Source organism: Budorcas taxicolor, chromosome 14, assembly GCF_023091745.1.
Source record: "Budorcas taxicolor isolate Tak-1 chromosome 14, Takin1.1, whole genome shotgun sequence".
NCBI lineage: Eukaryota > Metazoa > Chordata > Mammalia > Artiodactyla > Bovidae > Budorcas > Budorcas taxicolor.
In genome coordinates this window covers 60117108-60141135 of record NC_068923.1, presented here as the reverse complement: position 1 = coordinate 60141135, position 24028 = coordinate 60117108, and the positions used below count along the sequence as shown (strand labels likewise).

General features: G+C 38.8%; 1 protein-coding gene across 1 annotated transcript; it reads left to right on the top strand.

The window, feature by feature from the left end:
* The first annotated feature begins 158 nt into the window (after positions 1-158).
* MED30 (mediator complex subunit 30) lies at positions 159-23843 on the top strand. The gene is made up of 4 exons (XM_052651897.1): positions 159-483; positions 7407-7565; positions 9498-9599; positions 23599-23843. The coding sequence occupies exons 1-4, from the start codon at positions 307-309 to the stop codon at positions 23692-23694; spliced, it is 534 nt and encodes a 177-aa protein (XP_052507857.1). The 5' UTR covers positions 159-306; the 3' UTR covers positions 23695-23843.
* Positions 23844-24028: the final 185 nt, after the last annotated feature.

Here is a 24028-nt window from a genome sequence, read left to right as displayed (position 1 = left end):
CCCCTGTGTCTGGAGTGCACCCGGTGATTGGCTGCTCAACACGTCCGACCCAACCCGCCCCCGCGTCCAGTCCAATCCCAGTCGTCCTTGAACCACAGGTTCCCAGGGACCAGCCGAGTGGGCGGGCCCTGTGACGTCTGACGGCGCGCCACGTCACCGTGGCGGAAGTGGCGGCCGCTGTTTTGAAATCAGACCGCCCGAGTCTCACAAGCTCCTACTTACGCCGAGGCCTGAGGTCGAGCAGCGTCGGGGGACATCCCCGACACCTATCCTCCAGCCCTGCTGACCTGACGCCGCTGCCACGCCATGTCCACCCCTCCGTTGGCGGCGTCGGGGATGGCGCCCGGGCCCTTCGCCGGGCCCCAGGCCCAGCAGGCGGCCCGAGAGGTTAACACTGCATCGCTCTGCCGAATCGGGCAGGAGACGGTCCAAGACATCGTGTACCGCACCATGGAGATCTTCCAGCTCCTGAGGAACATGCAGGTGGGAAGGAGGGCGGGCCCCGCTCCGGGGCGTGCTTGGAGAAAGCGAAGTGCTTCTGAGAGGGAAGGAGCAGCTGGCTTAATTGTTACCTGGGGTCCCTCGGCGTCGATGCGGCGGCCCTGGGCAATCCGCGAGTATGGGGTCGCCCCCATTTACATTCAGAAGTGTTCCCCGATAAAGTGTCTGTCCCCAAGATGTGAAGGTGATGTTTTGCAGACCAGATTTCTGAAAAGGATGAAGCCGCATTTTCTAGATTCGACCAGGTTCTGTAGGCTCTAGGCGAACTCTTGTATCTTTCAAGGTAGAGGTGGGCCTCACTCCTCCACGCTCTTTGGGTTATTTTAATCTCATATTTTTCCACAGAATACTTTGTGATGGTTCAAGGAGTTGAATTCAGATTCTGCTAACCATTTTTGCTAAACAGCTTTATTTTGGTATAACTGATTCCCAATACAATGCATTTATTCAAAGTTTTGACACGTGTACTTGTGAAACCAACGTCCGTCACCCCACAGTTCCCTCCGTGGAGAAGTGAGCACATTCTCGTGTCCCTTTTAAATCTTTACTTCTGGCTCTCCATCCACAGGCAGTCTCTCTTTTGCTTTCTGGCATCATAGCTAGTTGGCATTTTCTAGAGTTTCATACACATGAAATCATACACTATGATTGGTGGGGGGTGCGGATCTGGCTTCTTTCACTCAACAAATATCAATAGGTCATTCCTTTTCATTGCTGAACAGTATTCTATTGTATGAATATATCACAATTAGTGTATCTGTTGATGGCCATTTGGTTTGTATCCACTTTGGAGCTATTATAAATAATACTTCTGAGTGTTAGCTACAAATGTTTGTGTGAACATGTGTTTCATTTCTCTTGAGTAGGTAGATGCCTAGGCATGGAATTTCTGGGTTATGAGGGAAATGACTGATTACCATTTTAAGAAACTTTTCCAAAAGTTTCCTCGTCCTTGCCAGTAGTTGTTAGTGTCTTTCTTTTTCTTTTTTTTTGGAATTGTATGTCTTTCTGTTTCATCAGTACTTTCTCCCAGCCTGTGGCATGTCTTTTTATTCTCTTCACATTGTCTTTTGAAGAACAGATATTTTAAATTTTGATGAAATCCAATTTATTGATTTGTCCTTTTACAGATTTTGGGTTTTGGTGCCATACCTAAGAAATCTTTCCCTAACCCAAAGATTTCTTATGTTTTCTTCTGAAGTTTTATAGTCTTAGGTTTTACATTTAGGTCTATGATCCACATGGAGTTACTTTCTTAAAATAATGATAGATATGGATCTGTCTTTTTTTTTTTTTTGCGTTTGGATATCATGTCATTCCAGCACCATTTTCCTATTTGACTAACCCATTTTTAAGGCTTATCTTACTACTGTGTGATGTGGATATCGTTCTTGTGTTATGGATGAGGATTCTATGGCTCTGAGAGGTGAAGTGACAGAGGTGATAGTCAGTGTAGGGTAAATTTGAAACCAGGTCCTCAGACTCTTAGAACTTTCAAACTCTTATTTCAGCTGGTACACTAAGTAAGTGTTTAGTGGTGTTTTATTGCCTTTTTAAATAAAATGGTTGGGGTATTTTTCCCCTTGATTCTAGAAGTAGTACAACTGTATGGAAATATTTTAAGACCCTGTTAATAAGCCACTGTGAGATAAAAAGGGAATCCAAGAGGAGATATGAAATCTTTGGCAATTATTTTTAAAATTTACAGATTAAAATGTAAAATGATTAAAATACAAATTAAATGTTCTCTCAGAATTTAGCAATTATTTATTTTTAAGCTGCTGTATTGGACTAATAGAGCTAATAGCTAACATGTATCAAATACTTTCCTTAGTCAGGTACATTGTTATAATAACAGTTCTAAGAAGTATTTTTATCTCTATTTTACAATTAAGGAAACAGACTTAAAGAAAGTAGAATTTACTCAACATCATGTATGACTGGTAGCTTTTTCTACTAACCTCTTTATTATACTAACTTGCTATCAACAGTTTATACTATGAACAGAGAGCTAATACACATCCATGACTGACAGTGAAAGAACTGAACTCTCAAAAGATACTGTCAATAACTAGATTACATGTGGACATATATTCAAAGCCAGTTTGTAAGGACTACAATAACTATTCCTTTGTGCTTGTGAATTCTGTGTTTTAACTCACTAAGACCCTTTAGGCCATATCATAATTGGCTGTAAATTAAGCAACAGTGTGCTCCTTAATTTATAGAAAGCTGGGAGGAGAAGTGTTACAAACAAGACTACATATAAACTATTTGTTAATACATTTTTAAGTTCAAATTTTAAAAATTATCTTCTATATTATTAATCCAGAAGCATGACGTGCCATAAATACCAACTTCTGAGGTTATTTCTGAGCATTGATTTTAGAGAAGTCCGTCTTTATTAGTTGTCCTTTAGCCTCTTGAGAATCTGATGGAAACTATAGACTCTCTTCTAAGAAGACTGCACATATAAAGAAACATTCTAAATAAAATTTCATGGGGCTAACAGATGTCTCCCTCCAAATCACTAGAACCGAGGTTGATTCCTTGCATGAAAAAGTATTGCTTTGGTTCTATTTGTTATGCTTTAAATCTTACCTTTTAAAAAAAACTATAAAATATATTCTGAATTCAGAAATGAAAAGGGACATTACAGTGAACATTCCTCCTCCTCTGCTACCTGTCTAACCTCTCTCCCCAGTTCATTTCAGTCACTCAGTCATGTCTGATTCTTTGCGACCCCATTGAATGCAGCACGCCAGGCTTCCCTGTCCATCACCAGTTCCCGGAGCTTGCTCAAACTCATGTGCATCCAGTCGGTGATGCCATCCAACCATCTCATCCTCTGTCGTCCCCTTCTTCTCCCACCTTCAGTCTTTCCCAGCATCAGGGGAATGAGTGAGTCAGTTCTTCACATCAGGTGACCAAACTATTGGAGTTTCAGCTTCAGCATCAGTCCTTCCAATGAGTATTCAGGACTGATTTCCTTTAGGATGGACTGGTTGGATCTCCATGCAGATGATCCTTGGATCATGTTTATTCAGTTCAGTTCAGTCGCTCAGTCGTGTCCAACTCTTTGCGACCCCATGAATCGCAGCATGCCAGGCCTCCCTGTCCATCACCAACTCCCGGAGTTCACTCAGACTCGTGTCCATCGAGTCAGTGATGCCATCTAGCCATCTCATCCTCGGTCATCCCCTTCTCCTCCTGCCCCCAATCCCTCCCAGCATCAGAGTCTTTTCCAATGAGTCAACTCTTCGCATGAGGTGGCCAAAATACTGGAGTTTCAGCTTCAGCATCATTCCCTCCAAAGAATTCCCAGGGCTGATCTCCTTCAGAATGGACTGGTTGGATCTCCTTGCAGTCCAAGGGACTCTCAAGAGTCTTCTCCAACACCACAGTTCAAAAGCATCAATTCTTTGGTGCTCAGCTTTTACATACAAAACATACTCTTACACATGTGTACTATACTAAATAGAGATAGAAATGTGAGTATCTTCTCAGTTCAGTTCAGCCACTCAGTTGTGTCCAACTCTTTGTGACCCCATGAATCGCAGCACACCAGGCCTCCCTGTCCATCACCAACTCCCGGAGTTCACTCAAACTCATGTCCATCGTGTCAGTGATGCCATCCAGCCATCTCATCCTCTGTCATCCCCTTCTCCTCCTGCCCCCAATCCCTCCCAGCATCACAGTCTTTTCCAATGAGTCAACTCTTCCCATGAGGTGGCCAGAGTACTGGAGTTTCAGCTTTAGCATCAGTCCCTCCAATGAACACCCAGGACTGGTCTCCTTTAGAATGGACTGGTTGGATCTCCTCGCAGACCAAGGGACTCTCAAGAGTCTTCTCCAACACCACATTTCAAAAGCATCAATTCTTTGGCGCTCAGCTTTCTTCACAGTCCAACTCTCACATCCATACATGACCACTGGTAAAACCATAGCCTTGACTAGATGGACCTTTGTTGGCAAAGTAATGTCTCTGCTTTTGAATATGCTATCTAGATTGATCATAACTTTCCTTCCAAGGAGTAAGCGTCTTTTAATTTCATGGCTGCAATTACCATCTGCAGTGATTTTGGAGCCCCCAAAAATAAAGTCTGACACTGCTTCCACTGTTTCCCCATCTACTTCCCATGAAGTGATGGGACCAGATGCCATGATCTTAGTTTTCTGAATGTTGAGCTTTAAGCCAACCTTTTCACTCTCCTCTTTCACTTTCATCAAGGGGCTCTTTAGCTCCTCTTCACTTTGTCATAAGGGTGGTGATATCTGCATATCTGAGGTTATTGATATTTCTCCCGGCAATCTTGATTCCAGCTTGTGCCTCTTCCAGCCCAGCACAAAACTCAGCAGTGGTCACAGGACAGGAAAAGGTCAGTTTTCATTCCAATCCCAGAGAAAGGCAATGCCAAAGAATGCTCAAACTACCACACAATTGCACTCGTCTCACAAGCTAGTAAAGTAATGCTCAAAATTCTCCAAGCCAGGCTTCAGCAATCCGTGAACTGTGAACTTCTAAAGCTGGGTTTAGAAAAGGCAGAGGACCCAGAGATCAAATTGCCAACATCTGCTGGATCATCGAAAAAGCAAGAGAGTTCCAGAAAAACATCTATTTCTGCTTTCTTGACTATGCCAAAGCCTTTGACTGTGTGGATCACAATAAACTCTGGACAATTCTGAAAGAGATGGGAATACCAGACCACCTGACCTGCCTCTTGAGAAATCTGTATGCAGGTCAGGAAGCAACAGTTAGAACTGGACATGGAAGAACAGACTGGTTCCAAATAGGAAAAGGCGTACATCAAGGCTGTATATTGTCACCCTGCTTATTTAACTTCTATGCAGAGTACATCATGAGTATCTTCTAGTCTTTATTAAATACAAAATATAGGCAAAGTGTGTAGTATCTACAATGTAGGTACAAAAAAATGTAGTACCATAATAGTACAAAAAAATGTAATACCATAATAAAGGTATAGCCTGCTTCTGTATGTAAACTGTAATTATTATTTTCTTATTGTCACCCAAACAAGAAAGCAGTGACCCTTTGAAAATTTTTTCTTATTTTTTAATGTTTTGAAAGTTCATAAATTGAAAGATCATGAGAAATCCCACATAGTATTGTGGAGGGTGAACTCTCAGTGCTTTTGTCCTTTAAACTGTTTTCACTAATTGAGTCTTTGATACTTTAACCCTTTTCTTTGAGATATCATCTGCAGAATGTTTTAATGCTTGAAAACTTCCAAAAATCCTAATATTATAAAAAACTAATTTCCAAGAATTTTAAAAGATCCATCTCCTTAAGTTGTAAACCATAACATTATAGGAAATTTAGAAATGAAATAAAAGAAGAAAATCAATTATTAAGCCTATTTTCCTATTACATCTTTTATGAACTATTACCTTTTAATAACTATATATATATATAACTATGTATATGCCTTTGGTCTTTTTTTTCCCCCTCCGTATTTATGGTTTTACCTACTTGGAACAATAGTGGCTCTTATTTTCTTTCTTCTCTGAACACTGTATCAGGCTTTTTTTGATTCCTACCTCAGCTGTTTAGAAAAGAAAAAAAGGATGAAGTGAGGTTTAGAAAAGACTGGATTGATCTTCTAGCTATTAGACATTAGTTGGACTTTTCATTTTAAGTCACTTTATAATCCCTACGATAAGTGTATGAATTAGTGATTTTAATGAAATTACCTTGTATACTAGAAACCATGGTACAAACTTTGTTAATTCTAGTTTTAGGATAATTTCACAGATCAAATTGTGGGAATAAAATATTGTAAAGATGTACACAGAGAGGAAGATTTTGTAAGTTTCAGCACTGCACAAAAAGTGCATTTAGTTGTAAGTAGTAGTCAGTTTTTCCATTTATGTGTGATTTTTGTCATTTCGGTATGTATTTTGGCTTCTTTTGGTAAAATTCCTGAATTAAAAATACGTAAGCATCCAAGACAGAGTTATGATCATAGCAGTTATTTCTAATAATTTATTAATAATTTTCAAGTACAGATTGATTTGTTACTATATATTGCCTGCTATTGATTTCTTTTTAAAGTAAAACTTTTGGTGACAGCTTTATGTTTTAATGCATGCCTGCTGCTGCTGCTGCCTCTAAGTCACTTCAATCGTGTCCGACTCTGTGCAACCTCATAGACAGCAGCCCACCAGGCTCACTTGTCCCTGGGATTCTCCAGGCAAGAACACTGGAGTGGGTTGCCATCTTCTCCAGTGCATGAAAGTGAAGTCGCTCAGTCGTGTCTGACTCTTAGCAACCCCATGGAGTGCAGCCCACCAGGCTCCTATGTCCATGGCATCTTCCAGGCAAGAGTACTGGAGTGGGGTGCCATTGCCTTCTCTAAATACATGCCTAGAGCATCTTAATTATAATAGTTAAGGTATCTTGAGATTGTTTTTACAACAATAGCAGTATACTCTTCTTTTTCTTCTACTGAAAAGTCCTATCCTCATTTTTTTCCTTTTCTTCTTCTTTTCCTTAAAATTGTATTTTGAGTTGTTTGAATTCAGCTCCTGGTTGAGTTCAGCACCTTGCTGCTTTTACATTATCTTAAGTGATATTAAAATTGTATATTCTTTTTAGTTATAATACAAAGCTGTGGTATAAATATAATCAAAAGTGAGAGGCAGAAAGCATTTCAGCTGATCAGAAAGGCTTATCACAAAGTCTTGTAGAACTGCTTGACAGTATGCTAAGGAGCTAATTAATAAATCAGCATGTATTACTGTTAAATTCTTAAAGTTGCACTTGATTCATTATCAGGAACAGCTGGCTTTTATGCATTGCTCAAAGACTGTTTCTGTTTGTTAGCTTTGCTTAAAGAAAATCTTGATTTTCATTACTTTATGTTTTGGGGTTTTTGTCCGAGAAGCTGCCAAATGGTGTCACTTACCATACTGGAACATACCAAGACCGGTTAGCAAAACTACAGGATCATCTTCGCCAACTTTCTATTCTCTTCAGGAAGCTGAGATTGGTCTATGATAAATGCAATGAAAACTGCGGAGGGATGGATCCCATTCCAGTAGAGGCAAGTTTTAGTGGTCAAGGGAGGGTGAATGTAAGAGGCTTAGGACGTTTGTAATTTTTTCCTTTTTTCTCTTCTATCTTCACAGTATTTCCAGATTTTGATCATACTGGTTTCACTTTTGACTAGAAAAGATGAAATTGTGAGATATGTGTGTGTGTGTATATATAGAACTGTCTTTTCATGTTGATAATTTCTTGCAGACTTTAGCATCCAGGCTGATAGTGAATTTTTGTTGTTGGGGGAGATTATCTGTGGCAACTTCTATTATTGCTCTCTGTGTCTCATTTTAATTAAATCAGTGCATGATGTCTTAGCAGACATTTTAATAGTATTGTAAAATACTTTTACAGTGGTTTTCATGTAAGTTCTTTATGGATAAAGGTTATAACCATTTTTATCATTATTAAATTATCTTAGTAGAATCACTCTAGTTTTTAAATATATTTATTTAAGTTTAATCTTGGGTCATAGGTATATTTTAGTTAATCAGGTATACAGTTATTTTTATAGGTGGTCCTTTCCTGTTGACAAGTGATAATCTCTGCCAGCAGAGGTAGCTGGTGGCAGGGAGTGGGGTTAAATGTTCTCTCACTCTATATAAAGAACAGTTTCATGTCATCAGTGCTTGCTTATTTGAGTGAGCAGCATATATGGGGTGAACAGGGAAAGAGTAAACTGCAATACAGCCTGAAAAAAAGTGGTCAGAGATGTGGAGGGTCAGAAATATGGTGGACTCTGACAGAGGCTGCAGAAAAGTCAAGGAAAATAAGGAATGAAAACTGTCCAGCAGATTTTACTAGAGGAAATTTGTTGGTATATTTGGTCGGAGCTTTGGTGGAAAGATAGCAACAGAGGTCAGATCACAGTGAGCTGAAGATTAAACAGAAAGTAAGGAACTGAAGCCAAAAAGTGGATATCCATCTTTCAAGAAGCTTAGACTGAAAACAAAAGAGGAAAGTAGTAGGTGGTAGGAGGGATCGAGTTTGGGTCCCCGCCTCCCGCCCCTTCCAAATGGGAGAACTTGTTTAGATGAAAATGGAAGAAAACAGTCAGGTGAGGTCAGGGGAAATAAATAAGGAAGTCGGGAGGGCAGAGGAATCAGTGTACAGGAATGAAGACTGAATGTATTTGAGATGAAGGACCACTGTCTGCATTTGGAGAGAGGAAAGGAAGAAAGTAGCTGTGGATGTAGGCAAATTTATATTTGTCCCAAGAATTCACAGAAGTTTGGCCAGATTGATTACTGGTTATACTAGTTACTTATCTCTGTCCTATTCCTGCATTGGTGATAACAGATGGAAGAGACAAGCCTCTGGTGACTCTCTAAGGGGTTTCATCAAACAAATGTCATCACAAATCTATACATATTTAATTATAATTCTGCTGGAAGTTTCATTGCTATATAAACTTTTTCTCTTACAAAAAAACTTTCTCCCAAATATAAGACATCTAGAAATCTACATAGACACTTAGATAACAAGTAAATCACAATTATATAATACATGTCCATGAAGTTCCTTTCTTTCTAGTATAGATCAAGGCAGCCTATTCTAGCTGAATGGACATAAAGTACTTAAGGGTAGGACTTGTATCTTATTTGGCATTATTTTTGCAGTGTCTGCTCACCCAGTGTCTGCAAATTAAATATTTGCTGATTGACTGAGTAGGACATTACTTAATTACATGTGACAACTAATTTTGCTAAAAGGACTGTTTTGCAAAAGAAACCCAAAAAGCAAATGTACAGAACTTATTGAAATGATATATACTTCTAATGCTTTTATTTTAGGCCATCACTTGAATTAAAATGTATTTTTGTACTGTTAAGATAAAAGTGTAAAATTGATCTTAATTGGATGTATTATCTATGCCAGTATAATTGGAAATTGTGTGTCATATCTTTGACTTTTAACTTGTGTCTGTCACTCTCAGCAACTTATTCCATATGTGGAAGAAGATGGCTCAAAAGATGACCGGGCTGGCCCACCTCGTTTTGCTAGTGAAGAGAGGCGAGAAATTGCAGAAGTCAATAAAGTGAGTTGCTAGTCTGTATGTCTTACATTTCTGAATTATTGATAAAAATTAAAAGGGAGTCTATGTAACGCAAAAACATAATTTGGACCTGAAGTTGTTTCTGTGGCAAATTTAACCTACTTAAGAGTACAACCCCAAACTCAGAGGTAAACAGAAATGCCATCTAGTTATTCAGAAGATCCCAGAATTCAGGCAATAAAGCTCTTAGAAAGGCCTCATAGGCGCTCTGTCACGACCCATTTACATTTTCTTCTCCAGGCAGAATTGTAGCTCTCTAGGATACAGCATATTTGGAGCAGCAAATGATAATACTTTACAAGTAGGAGATGTGAATGTCTCAACAACTGAATAAGAAATTGAGAGTTATCAAGTTACCCCATCCCACCCTTCACCCTACAAAAGTTCCTAACTTGAATTTATTGCTGAGTACTTTCAGAAGTTCAGAAGATAATGTTCAGATAGTTCTCTTGAAACACAGGGAAATAAGGGGTGTTGTCGGTCCATTCTGGGATAGAAGCATGGCTAACAAATAGCACACAAAATGAAACTACCAGTCTTGGTGCTTTACTTAAAAATAAGTGCCCCCACCTCCTGCCTCACTCCTGAAATTCTTAATGCTAGTTAATAGAATTCATCAGGACATTAATTAATCTACCACAGCCAAAGAGGGTTTTCTGAGGTAGAGGAGGATGACTTAGTTTACTTACATAAGGTCTGTAGGCCAAATTGAAAAAAATGGTTTTTCCTCAGATCTAGAAGACATTTGATAGACTTAAAATGTTGCTGACTCAAAGAATGCTTAAAGTGATTAATGTGATAGTCTTAAAAAAAGAATGTTTAATCTCAGATATGTAGTCAACATTTTTCATAGAAATGAAATACAGAACTAGTCATATTGCTGCTGCTGCTGCTGCTGCTTAGTTGCTTCAGTCGTGTCCGACTCTGTGTGACCCTATAGATGGCAGCCCACCAGGCTCCCCCATCCATGGGACTCTCCAGGCAAGAATACTGGAGTGGGTTGCCATTTCCTTCTTCAAAGCATTCATGCATGCTGAGTCGCTTCAGCTGTGTCTGACTCTGTGCTACCCCATGGACAGCAGCCCACCAGGCTCCTCTGTCCATGGGATTCTCCAGGCAAGAATACTGGAGTGGGTTGCCATTTCCTTCTCCAGTCATATTAAAAACAGGCAGAAAATAAGATGCCTTATACTACTGTGTTTGATGCTGTTTTAGAAATTATAGCCAGTGAAACAACCTTTATGAAGCAAAAGTTATTGTATACAAATTTGTTAAGTTTGTTCAGGTAGTACATAACATTATAGCTTAAACTTCTGAAGCTCAAAGCAGCTCACTGATTAACAAGTAGAGGCAGTAAATATTTGATAAAAGAGCTTAAAGATTTATACCATTTTCCTATAATGTTATAAACCAGTTAGATTATAAGATCCTATTCACAGTTGCAACAACAAATATTAAGTAGTTAGGATTTCCATAATATATGAGACTAAACTTAATATATATAAAAGGATTATTTTTTGGTAAAACTTCTTATGTTATATTGGAGTATAGCTGATTAACAATGTTATGATAGTTTCAGGTGAACAGCAAAGGGACTCAGCCCTACTTACACATGTATCCATTCTCCCCCAAACTGCCCTCCCATTCCGGCTGCCACATACCATTGAGCAGAATTCCATGTGCTGTACAGTAGGTCCTTTTTGTTATCCATTTTAAATATAGAAGTGTATACATGTCCAACACAAACTCCCTAACTGTCCCTTCCCAAGAAAAATCCCAAGTAAAGAACCTAACCTTACACCTAAAATGACTAGAGAAAGATCAGATAAAACCTAATGTTAGTAGAAGGAAAGAAACCATAAAGATCACAGCAGAAATAAATGAAATAGAGACAAAGAAAACAATTGCAAAGATGAATGAAACTAAAAGCTGGTACTTTGAAAAGATAAACAGAATTCATAAACCCCTAGCCAGACTCATAAAGAAATTTTGAACAGTTGAAAAAACACATGACATTCTTACATGGGCAATAACTACTCTAAAAATGCCAGTCTTGATTATTTCATAGTTTTTTATTTATTTTTTAATTCAAAGATAATTGCTTTACAGAATAGTGTTAGTAACACTCTATAAGTACAAATGTGAATTCTCTTGAAATTGCACAAAATAGTAAGATCTTAGTGCAATACCAATCAAAAAACAAATAAAAAAATTGGAACTTTTTTCCTTGAGAGCATACTCAAATACATATAATAAAAAAAATTCCAGTAAGAGTAATAAAATGAACAGACTCTTTGCTTCAAAAATTAAAATGTTAGATGAAGCATATTATAAAAACAATAATTAAGTGTAAAATACTGGCATAAGAACAGACAGATTCAATTCAGTTCAGTCGTTCAGTTGTGTCTGACTCTGTGACTCTGTGAACTTCAGCATGCCAGGCCTCCCTGTCCATCACTCAAACTCATATCCATTGAGTCGGTGATGCCATCCAACCATCTCATCTTCTGTCATCCCCTTCTCCTCCCACCTTCAATCTTTTCCGGCATCAGGGTCTTTCCCAATGATTCAATTCTTCGCATCAGGTGGCCAAAGTATTGGAAGTTTCAGCTTCAACATGGGTCCTTCCAATGAATATTCAGGGCTGATTTCCTTTAGAATGGACTGGTTGGATCTCCTTGCAGTCCAAGGGACTCTCAAGAGTCTTCTCCAACACCACAGTTCAAAAGCATCAATTCTTTGGCACTCAGGTTTCTTTATATTCCAACTCTCACATCCATCGGAATGAAAACTGACATTTTCCAGTCCTGTGGCCACTGCTGAGTTTTCCAAATTTGCTGGCATATTGAGTGCAGCACTTTCACAGCATCATCTTTCAGGATTTGAAATAGCTCAACTGGAATTCCATCACCTCCACTACCTCTGTTCGTAGTGATGCGTCCTAAGGCCCACTTGACTTCGCATTCCAGGATGTCTGGCTCTAGGTGGGTGATCACACCATCATGGTTATCTGGGTCGTGAAGATCTCTTTTGTATGGTTCTTCTGTGTATTCTTGCAACTTTTTCTTAATATCTTCTGCTTCTGTTAGGTCCATACCATTTATATCCTTTATTGAGTGCATCTCTGCATGAAATGTACCTTTGGTATCTCTAAATTTCTTGAAGGGATCACTAGTCTTTCCCATTCTATTGTTTTCCTCCATCTCTTTGCATTGATCACTGAGGAAGGCTTTCTTATCTCTCTTTGGTATTCTTTGGAACTCTGTATTCAAATGGGTATATCTTTCCTTGTCTCCTTTGCTTTTCATTGCTCTTCTTTTCATAGCTATTTGTAAGGCCTCCTCAGACAACCATTTTGCTTTTTTGCATTTCCTTTTCTTGGGGATGGTCTTGATCCCTGTCTCCTGTACAGTGTCACGAACCTCCATCCATAGTTCAGAAAGAATGAACAGACAGAGCCAAAGCAAAAACACCATCCAATTGTAGATGTGAATGGTGATAGAAGCAAAGTCCAGTGCTATAAAGAGCAATATTGCATAGGAACCTGGAATGTTAGGTCCATGAATCAAGGCAAATTGGAAGTGGTCAAACAGGAAATGGCAAGAGTGAATATCAACATTTTAGCAATCAGGAAACTAAAATGGACTGGACTGGGTGAATTTAACTCAGATGACCATTATATCTACTACTGTGGGCAAGAATCCCTTAGAAGAAATGGAGTAGCCATCATAGTCAACAGGAGTCCAAAATGCAATACTTGGATGCAGTCTCAACAACAACAGAATGATCTCTGTTCATTTCCAAGGCAAACCATTTAATATCACAGTAAACCAAGTCTATGCCCCAACCAATAATGCTGAAGAAGCTGAAGTTGAATGGTTCTATGAAGACCTACAAGACCTTCTAGAACTAACACCCAAAAAATATGTCCTTTTCATTATAGGGGACTGGAATACAAAAGTAGGAAGTCAAGAAATACTTGGAGTAACAGGCAAATTTGGCCTTGGAGTACAGAACAAAGTAGGGCAAAGGCTAATAGAGTTTTGCCAAGAGAACACACCAGTCATAGCAAACACCCTCTTCCAACAACACAAGAGAGGACTCTACACATGGACATCACCAGATAGTCAATACTGAAATCAGATTGATTACATTCTTTGAAGCCAAAGGTGTAGAAGCTCTATACAGTCAGCAAAAACAAGACCAGGAGCTGACTGGCTCAGATCTTGAACTCCTTATTGCCAAATTCAGACTTAAATTGAAGAAAGTAGGGAAAACCACTAGACCATTCAGGTATGACCTAAATCAAATCCCTTACAATTATACAGACAGATTAGTGAAATAATATTCAGAAAAATTGTCTTACTATTATATTAATATATGAGAATTTAATGTGACATGAGGGGTTATGTGGAAAATTAGTCTTTAAAAATAGACACTTTGGGGGAAATATAGCTAGTTTTTACATTACACCATGTGTCAAAATGAATTTCAGAGTTGAAAATAAGACTTGTAAAACAAAATATTAGAAAACTAAAAGAAAAATATATATATACAAACTCAGAAAAAAAAAGATTTTTCTAAAATAACATTTAAGAAAATTTTATGAGGTGGACTATACATTAAGAGTATTTTCAGCAAATTTAACAGTAATAAGCATAAAGAATTTACAGTAGAGATTAGGAGGGGAAACTTTTAAGTTAAATCTTGAAGAGTAAGTGGTATTTGGTAGTCCAGAGAGATGAGACATCCATATATTAAGAAGTGTTATATGTTTCTGTTGATAATCTTATATATTAATCCACAATGGATGTGTTCTATTATTTTTCTCTATAGTAAGGATGTTATGAAATGTATAGGTAAATAAAACACCATTGTGATGATAACTTTGATTTCAGAATGCTACATGTGACTTAAATATAGTTTGTTCTCTAACCTAGAAGATATTATGATATTTTGGTGGGGCAGGGGAGAGAAAAGCTTCAGAATGAGATCATTTCTCTAAAGATAAGTTTCATTTCACTTCCTATTTCTCTAAGTTTCTCCCTTTTTCTAATATGATTTTGAAATAGCCTATTCTATGGAGGAGGCTGGTGGGGTACAGTCCATGGGGCTGCAAAGAGTCAGACACGACTGAGCGACTTCACTTTCACTTTCTTTTCAAATAATCAGAATATAGTAATTCCTTGACAGTGTGTAATCAAAACATTCTTACTAGCTAGAATTTTGTGAATTTTAAGATAAGGATATAATTGATACAAAGCATTTGATATGTAAAAGTATTTCTCCATATGAAGATGTAGGTCTCTTTATGGTCTCTGTCTGGGACCCACCTACCTCTTTCCTTCCCCCAATTCTTTCAGTGTGGTTATGTGATAATTGGGATTCAGTAAATATTCTGTGTTCATATTATTATGGCACATAGATACTGTTTATTGCTAAACCACGCAGGAAACCAGACTTATATTTCCTTGAACATTTTTTTGTTTTCCTAGACTTTATATGTTACAACCTCACCAAGGCCACGACAGGCTCAGAGAGGTGCACTAGGCCAAAAATAATCCCTGAGTCATGCTTCCAGGGCTTCCGGGGATGGTAACTCTGGCCAATCAGAGAGCTGGTAACTCTGGCCAATCAGAGAGATGATAACTCTGGCCAATCAGAGGGATGATGACTGGCCACTCAGTAAATATGAGGAACCCCCTGCAGCCAATCAACCCTTGCCAACTCCCTGTCTTTGTTCTAAACTTATAAATACTGCTGTAAATCTGGGCTGGGGCGCTTGTTCTACTCCACTGTGTTGGATGTGACAAGAGCCCTGGCTCGAGCTAGCAATGAACCCCTTTTTGCCTTTGCATTGCTGTGGATGTCTTATTCTCTCAGTTTTGGGGACTCGGACCCTGGGCATAACAAATAGTTCTGTAATTTTGAAAAATTTTGATTAGTTCTTTATGCATCTGTGGGAGCAGCTCAGTACTGTTTCCCAACTTTCCAGCATCAAATTATCAGATGACTTATAGGTTTGTTCTCCCCATGCCAGCCTGCCCCCAGAATCCTCTGTCTTGCTGGGACGATCTTACTAGGTCTGAATTGAATGCCTACTAAGCCTGGTATTCAACTACTGTCCTGGGGCCTTGCCTTCACCTCTTCAGTTAATTTTACTCTCTCCTCAGCCTCCCATCTTCCTCTTTCTTGGTTTATTTCCTCCCTTGTTTGTAAGGTTCATACATCAGTGGCTTCTTCAGGAGAAATGTAGGGAAGGGAATGGCAAACCACTTCAGTATTCTTGCCTTGAGAACCCCATGAACAGTATGAAAAGGCAAAATGATAGGATACTGAAAGAGGAACTCTCCAGGTCGGTAGGTGCCCAGTATGCTACTGGAGATCAGTGGAGAAATAACTCCAGAAAGCGTGAAGGGATGGAGCCAAAGCAAAAACAATACCCAGTCGTGGATGTGACTGGTGATAAAAGCAAGATCCAATGCTGTAAAGAGCAATATTGCATTAGGACCCTGGAATTTTAGGTCCATGAATCAAGGCAAATTAGAAGTGGTCAAACAGGAGATGGCAAGAGTGAATGTCAACATTCTAGGAATCAGCAAACTAAAATGGACTGGAATGGGTGAATTTAACTCAGATGACCATTATGTCTACTACTATGGGCAAGAATCCCTTAAAAGAAATGGAGTAGCCATCATGGTGAACAAGAGAGTCCAAAATGCAGTACCTGGATGCAGTCTTAAAAATGAGAGAATGATCTCTGCTTGTTTCCAAGGCAAAGCATTCAATATCATGGTAATCGAAGTCTATGCCCCAACCAGTAACACTGAAGAAGCTGAAGTTGAACGGTTCTATGAAGACCTATAAGACCTTCTAGAACTAACACCCAAAAAAGATGTCCTTTTCGTTTTAGGGGACTGGAATGCAAAAGTATAGGAAGTCAAGAAACGTGTGGAGTAACAGGAAAATTTGGCCTTGGAATACGGAATGAAGCAGGGCAGACTTCCCTGATGGCTCAGACGGTAAAGTGTCTGTCTACAGTGCAGGAGACCCAGGTTCGATCCCTGGGTGGGGAAGATCCCCTGGAGAAGGAAATGGCAATCCACTCCAGTAATACTGCCTGGAAAATCCCATGGACAGAGGAGCCTGGTAGGCTACAGTCTATGGGGTCGCAAAGAGTCGGACATGACTGAGCGACTTCACTTCAAAGACTAATAGAGTTTTGGCAAGAGAACACACTGGTCATAGCAACACCCTCTTCCAACAACACAAGAGAAGAATTTACACGTGGACATCACCAGATGGTTAACACCAAAATCAGATTGATTATATTCTTTGCAGCCAAAGATGGAGAAGCTCTATACAGTCAGTAAAAACAACACTGGGAGCAGACTGTGGCTCAGATCATGAACTCCTTACTGCCAAATTCAGACTTAAATTGAAGAAAGTAGGCAAAACAACTACACCATTCAGGTATGACCTAAATCAAATCCCTTATGATTATACAGTGGATTGAGAAATAGATTTAAGGGACTAGATCTGATAGAGTGCCTGATGAACTATGGACGGAGGTTCGTGACATTGTACAGGAGACGGATCAAGATCATCCCCATGGAAAAGAAATGTAAAAAATGAAAATGGCTGCCTGGGGAGGGCTTACAAAAGAGGAGAAGCAAAAAGTAAAGGAGAAAAGGAAAGATATAAGCATCTAAATGCAGAGTTTCACAGAATAGCAAGGAGAGATAAGAAAGCCTCCTCAGCGATCAATGCAAAGAAATAGAGGAAAACAACAGAATGGGAAAGACTAGAGACCTCTTCAAGAAAATTAGAGATACCAAGGGAACATTGCATGCAAAGACACGCTCGATAAAGGACAGAAATGGTATGGACCTAACAGAAGCAGAAGATATTAAGAAGAGGTGGCAAGAATACCCAGAAGAACTGTACAAGAAAGATCTTCAGGACCCAGATAATCACGATGGTGTGATCACTCACCTAGAGCCAGACATCCTGGAATGTGAAGTCAAGTGAGCCTTAGAAAGCATCACTACGAACAAAGCTAGTGGATGTGATGGAATTCCAGTTGAGCTATTTCAAATCCTGAAACATGATGCTGTGAAAGTGCTGCCTTCAATATGCCAGCAAATGGCCACTGGACTGGAAAAGGTCAGTTTTCATTCAATCCCAAAGAAAGGCAATGGAAAAGAATGCTCAAACTACCAGACAATTACACTCATCTCACACGCTAGTAAAGTAATGCTCAAAATTCTCCAAGCCAGGCTTCAGCAATATGTGAACCGTGAACTCCCTGATGTTCAAGCTGGTTTTAGAAAAGGCAGAGGAACCAGAGATCAAATTACCAACATCTGCTGGATCATGGAAAAAGCAAGAGAGTTCCATAAAAACATCTATTTCTGCTTTATTGACTATGCCAAAGCCTTTGACTATGTGGATCACAAGAAACTGTGGACAATTCTGAAAGAGATGGGAATACCAGACCACCTGACCTGCCTCTTAAGAAATCTATATGCAGGTCAGGAAGCAATAGTTAGAACTGGACATGGAACAACAGACTTGTTCCAAATAGGAAAAGGAGTGCATTAAGGCTGTATATTGTCACCCTGCTTATTTAACTTCTATGCAGAGTGCATTATGAAAAACGCTGGGCTGGAAGAAGCACAAGCTGGAATCAAGATTGCTGGGAGAAATATCAATAACCTCAGATATGCAGATGACACCACCCTTATGGCAGAAAGTGAAGAGGAACTAAAAGGCCTCTTGATGAAAGTGAAAGAGAAGAGTGAAAATGTTGGCCTAAAGCTCAGCATTCAGAAAATGAAGATCATGGCATCTGGTCCCATCACTTCATGGGAAATAGATGGGGAAACAGTGTCAGACTTTATTTTTGGGGGCTCCAAAATCACTGCAGATGGTGATTGCAGCCATGAAATTAAAAGAGGCTTACTCCTTGGAAGGAAAGTTATGACCAACCTAGATAGTATATTCAAAAGCAGAGACATTACTTTGCCAACTAAGGTCCATCTAGTCAAGGCTATGGTTTTTCCTGTGGTCATGTATGGATGTGAGAGTTGGACTGTGTAGAAAGCTGAGCGTGGAATAATTGCTGCTTTTGAACTGTGGTGTTGGAGAAGACTCTTGAGAGTCCCTTGGACTGCAAGGAGATCCAGCCAGTCCATTCTAAAGGAGATCTGGGTGTTCTTTGGAAGGACTGCTGCTAAAGCTGAAACTCCGATACTTTGGCCACCTCATGGGAAGAGTTGACTCATTGGAAAAGACTGTGATGCTGGGAGGGATTGGGGGCAGGAGGAGAAGGGGACGACAGAGGATAAGATGGCTGGATGGCATCACTGACTCGATGGACATGAGTTTGAGTGAACTCTGGGAGTTGGTGATAGACCGGGAGGCCTGGCGTGCTGCAATTTATGGGGTCGCAGAGTCGGACACGACTGAGCGACTGAACGGAACTGAAGGTTTTAGTCTTTGTGTATCTGTCCAGTTGATTGTTTTGCTGCATATAAAATTATATGTTGTAAATTAATTTCCCTCAGAAATTAGAACTGTTCTTCCATAATCTTCTCATATGGCATTTGGTAGATTTTTAAAAGTCTAGTTATAAATATTTTTAGGCTTTGTGCGACATGGTGATCCTTGTTCTGATGTAAAAACCATCCTCAGTTCACGGGCCTTAGAAAAACAGGTCACGTGCCATAGTTTGTCAACCCCTGTCTATTATGTTTTGTTGTCTTTGTAGATGGAGGATCAAAGATCTGTGGAGCGTTGGATGCTTAAACATGAGCCATTTCTATTTGGGAGTGAAGCACTAAGACACTAATCATAGGCTTTGTGAATTGGCTTTCATCATAGCAAGATTGGAAACAAGCTGGCTTTTTTCTTTGTGGGAACCCCAAGGATCATTTGCTGAGATTTTTTTCTTTAGGGCTGTTCAGAATCTTCCAGTGTCCTACATAGAGGGATAGTCTCCTGTCTTCTTGCCTTCTGTGCTGGTGGCACTGAATCCCAGAATCCCCAGCTATTTGGTTCATAAGAAACAAACCTGGTTCCCTCAAAGGGGGAGTGGGTACGGAACTCTGGAGAGGGGACCTAGTCCCGTGTTGATGAGAAGTAGGAATGAGCAGCCTAGGCTCTCGCTTGTTTCTACAGCTCTTCCCCTCCAGCTTTTGTCCCCAGGCCTCACAGCAGACTTTGCGGTGGCACTTGCCTCCAGTTCTCCATGGAGGATCAGCCATTCTCAGTGGCATCCTTCTGGGTGGTACAGTGGTTTCCTCCCATGTCATTTCCCATTCCTCTCTATTACTATTCCCCTTCTATGCCCCACCTTAACATGTGCCACCTGGTATCTACTATTGTCTCCTTTCTGATCATTTTTCTCCATGGGAATTTATAGCCTTTTCATTCCCCTCCTGCCATTTTATTAGGGTATGAGAAAAAAAAAGAAACATGTGTTTAGTCCATAGAGTGTATCTGCAGTAAGTTTATTTCAATACACAAAATAGTATTTCTGAAGGTTTATTTAGTTTTGGAATAAAAGCCCATATTTTAAATTCTGTTCCCATTTCTACTTCAGGCATTTGAGAACACTTTTTGATTTTGATTAAACCATTTGAATCTGTTGAATTTGCTGTTGTATGTGCTTCTGGCTTTGGGGTAAAACTTGTTTCATTTAACATGGTATTGAACTGAAGATTATTACAAAAAGGAAAGAATCCATTAAATGTTTTAAATTAAACAGATTTAAAGCTTAGCCCTGTATTTCCATTGGAAAAAAAATGTAAAGAAAATTGAGAGAGAAAGTATCTTCTCTTGAGTGGTGGGAGAAGTATTCATTTGATTGGCCTCATAGCTCTCTCTTACTCCTGGAAATTGTCAGTCTAATTTGAGGAAAGACTGAAGAACTAAGTGATAAACAGAGACCTATATATATATATATATATATTTATATATATATATATTTTTTAAGGGGAGAGGCCTAATATTTGGTTAACTCAAATTCAAATTCCCCTTAAAAAGGCAAAAGAGAATAAAGTTAACAGCTAAAAACCAAAGTGGATTTTTTGACCCCAAAAGGTTTTTAACTTATTCCTTAAATAAAGCATCATAAATGTGAATTAAACATAATACATATCCTATTAACCAAGTTATCTTATGTATAATTAGTGCTACTAATTATTTTTTCCTTTCCTCTACTTCTTCAAATTTTGTACCTCCCTTCTGGAATATAAGATTAAAATATAATTGAAAAATTATAAAACACTGAGTAAACTCATGATCAATTGATATATTTTTCTGCCTTAATGGCACACATACCTGAGTGTTTCTGTGAAAAATGTTTATTTTAAATAACCACCTTCAGATGGTAAAAATGTTGGTCTAATCTAATTATGGGCTTCCCCGGTGGCTTGGTGGTAAAGAATCTGCCTGCCAGTGTAGGATATGTGGGTTCAGTCCCTGGGTCGAGAAGATCCCCTGGAGAAGGAAATGGCAACCGGCTCTAGTATTCTTGCCTAGGGAATCCTATGGACAGGCTGTAGTCCATGGGGTCACAAAAGAGTCAGACAGGACTGAGCGACTAAACAACAATTTAATTACATAATTACACAGATGCTATTAAAAGTCGAAATTAGTTGGTTTGATTTTTCAACCACAGCTGCCCCTTGACCAACACAGGTTTGGATAGTGCAGGTCCACTTACATGCAGATTTTTTTCAGTAAAATACTCAGTACTACACAATCTGCAGCTGACTGAATCTGCAGATGCAGAACCATGGACACAGAGGACAGACTGCTTGGATCAATTGTCACAGCCTTTGGATGAATATTAAATTACATAGTATTACTTAACACAAACATTTTTTTCAGTACTCTACTTACACATTCACCTGTTAATGTAACAAATTAGGCACAGCTGATGGATTTTGATAATAGCAGCTGTCAACCTCTGTTAAAATCAATCAGTGGCAAGACTGTATATATTAAATCCTGTATCATGTCATGAAAATTTATTTACAGTTTAACCACTAATAAGCATAGCTGTCAGCTTTGGTGTTGATATTTTCATGATGTGTTTTGGCCCCAGGTATTTTTTAGTTGCATGCTAATTTTTTAAAATTTAAAACTTAGTGCTCTTTGAGACAAACTATCCTAATGCCTTATAATATGGCATTCTTTACATTAAAAATTTTTACTGTTCCCTAAAGTTGAGTATTACCTTGAAAATATCCTACCTTTTTTTAGTTCTCTTTATTTTTTGAGTTAATGAAGCTAAATTTTTTAATATCAGAATTTATATTTCCAAGTGAGTATTCTTGAAAGTAGCATTTATTCCATTGATGAAACCATTGTGGGAGCCACCTGTAACCTCTGTTTTGATACTGATTTGAAAGTCTCTTTTTAACCACTCATTAATATAATTTTATTACTTCCAGTTACTGCTTAATGAATACTGAAAATGTGATCACTAAGCTTCTGTCACCAAACTTGGCCTTTCAAGAAGCTGAATACCAAGAGGAATTTCTTCCTCCTCCCTTTTGGCTCCTTTCCTCCTGTTCCCTCTCTGACTCTAGATAGAATATGAACAATTTATTTAATCTCAGTTTGCTCTTTAATAAATCAAAATTAACATTTCTAGGTCTCCTTAAATGAACATGATTATGTATGACTTGATCTAGAGGTATTTTAATGTAGTGTCTTTAAAATTATCTAACTAAACGTATTACTTCCAAATGTAATATTTCCAAGAGGTCACTTAAGAGTGATGATTATTATAACAACTAGTGAACACTTTGAAATTCTCTATTTTGATCTTGTTTTATCTACACAGACATTCACTACATACGATTTGAAGGAAAGATGCTTAATAAGAAGTTGATAAACTGTGGCCTGTTAGAGACCCAGATCTGGAGATAACAGACACATTCCATGTGCATTCAGGGCATCCAGGAAATCTCAGTTATGAAGAAGATTCTATCAGGGCTGTGGCTTCCTGTCTTCAGTTTTCAGAATTAGAAGTAGATTGCACTTCATGCTTAGAGAAATTGGTGACTTCTGCCATGTTTGAAAGATCAATTGCATTTTTATTATACTTTATATTCTCTATTGACAGTTTATGTTCTGTGCCTACCAGTAACATTTGTTGAATGCTTACGTCTACCCACTCCAGTATTCTTGTGTGGAGAATCACATGGACAGAGGAGCCTGGCGGGCTGTTGTCTATGGGGTCTCAAAGAGTCCGACACAGTTGAGCAACTGACACTTTGACTTTTCACTCACTTTCACTTACTCGTATGCTAGGCTCACTGCTAACACTTGATGTGAATCAGATCTTTTACTCTCCATAACAACCCTTATGAAATAGGTTCAGTTATTATCCCCATTTTTCTGTTGTGGAAGCTGATGCACAGAGAGATTAAGTAATATTTACTTAGTGAAGGAGCTGAGCGTAAACCCAGAGAACCCAGGCTTTAGGGCTTATATTCTTAACCATTAAGCTACACTGCCTTGTGGAAACCTATATGCTTAGGTTTTGTAATTGAACATTTAGCTTATTTTCTTTAGTGGTTCAAATGGAGGAGGAAAAGGAGGTAGGGGGCTGGAGCCATAGGCTCTGTAGGCTGAATTAGAATTTATTATGCCTTTCAGTGGATGCTTGCAGCCAGAAAAGTATTGAGACCTTCTGCCTTAAGTGCATGCTTAGTCCCTCAGTCGTGTCCAACTCTTTGGGACCCCATGGACTGTAGCCCACCAGGCTCCTCTGTCCATGGAATTTTCCAGGCAAGAATACTGGAGTGGGTTGCTGTTTCCTACTCCTCTTCTGCCTTAAGGAAGTGTTTAGCTTAATTTCTGTCTGGTTCATTAGAGTTCTGACTTAATGACATTTTAATCTTATATCTTCATGGTCTGTATTTCATGAAACATTTTTTGATAAATTCTTTTGTTTCTGCAGAAACTCAAACAGAAGAATCAACAGCTGAAGCAAATTATGGATCAATTACGAAATCTCATCTGGGATATAAATGCCATGTTAGCAATGAGGAACTAAACTGATATTTAAATTTCCGGCTTTACACATGTTATACCGTTTTTTTTGCTCTCAAGTATTTTTTCCCTTTGAAGAAGATTATTTATCAGCTTTCAGTCTAGTCACTAGAATTAAAGTTTCTATTTTTTACACTGTGGTTTTACAGTAAAGTATTCACTGGTGGTTTTTTAAAAAGCTATTGATTCTGTGAAAGACTATTGTAATACATTTTGATGAGATTTGTTTTTGGTTACTCTTCATGAATTGAATAATTGTTTTTTAAAAGCAAAAATAATTAACTTTTGTAAATAAATTTCTAAATTTGATCACTGATTGTTTTGTTCATTTCATTACC

Bases quoted from the DNA above. Each gene is read 5' to 3' on its own strand.
- MED30 (XM_052651897.1), top strand. From the start codon at position 307: ATGTCCACCCCTCCGTTGGCGGCGTCGGGGATGGCGCCCGGGCCCTTC. The intron at 484-7,406 runs GTGGGAAGGAGG...TTGTCCGAGAAG, and splicing joins AGCTCCTGAGGAACATGCAG to CTGCCAAATGGTGTCACTTA. The intron at 9,600-23,598 runs GTGAGTTGCTAG...TTGTTTCTGCAG, and splicing joins AAATTGCAGAAGTCAATAAA to AAACTCAAACAGAAGAATCA.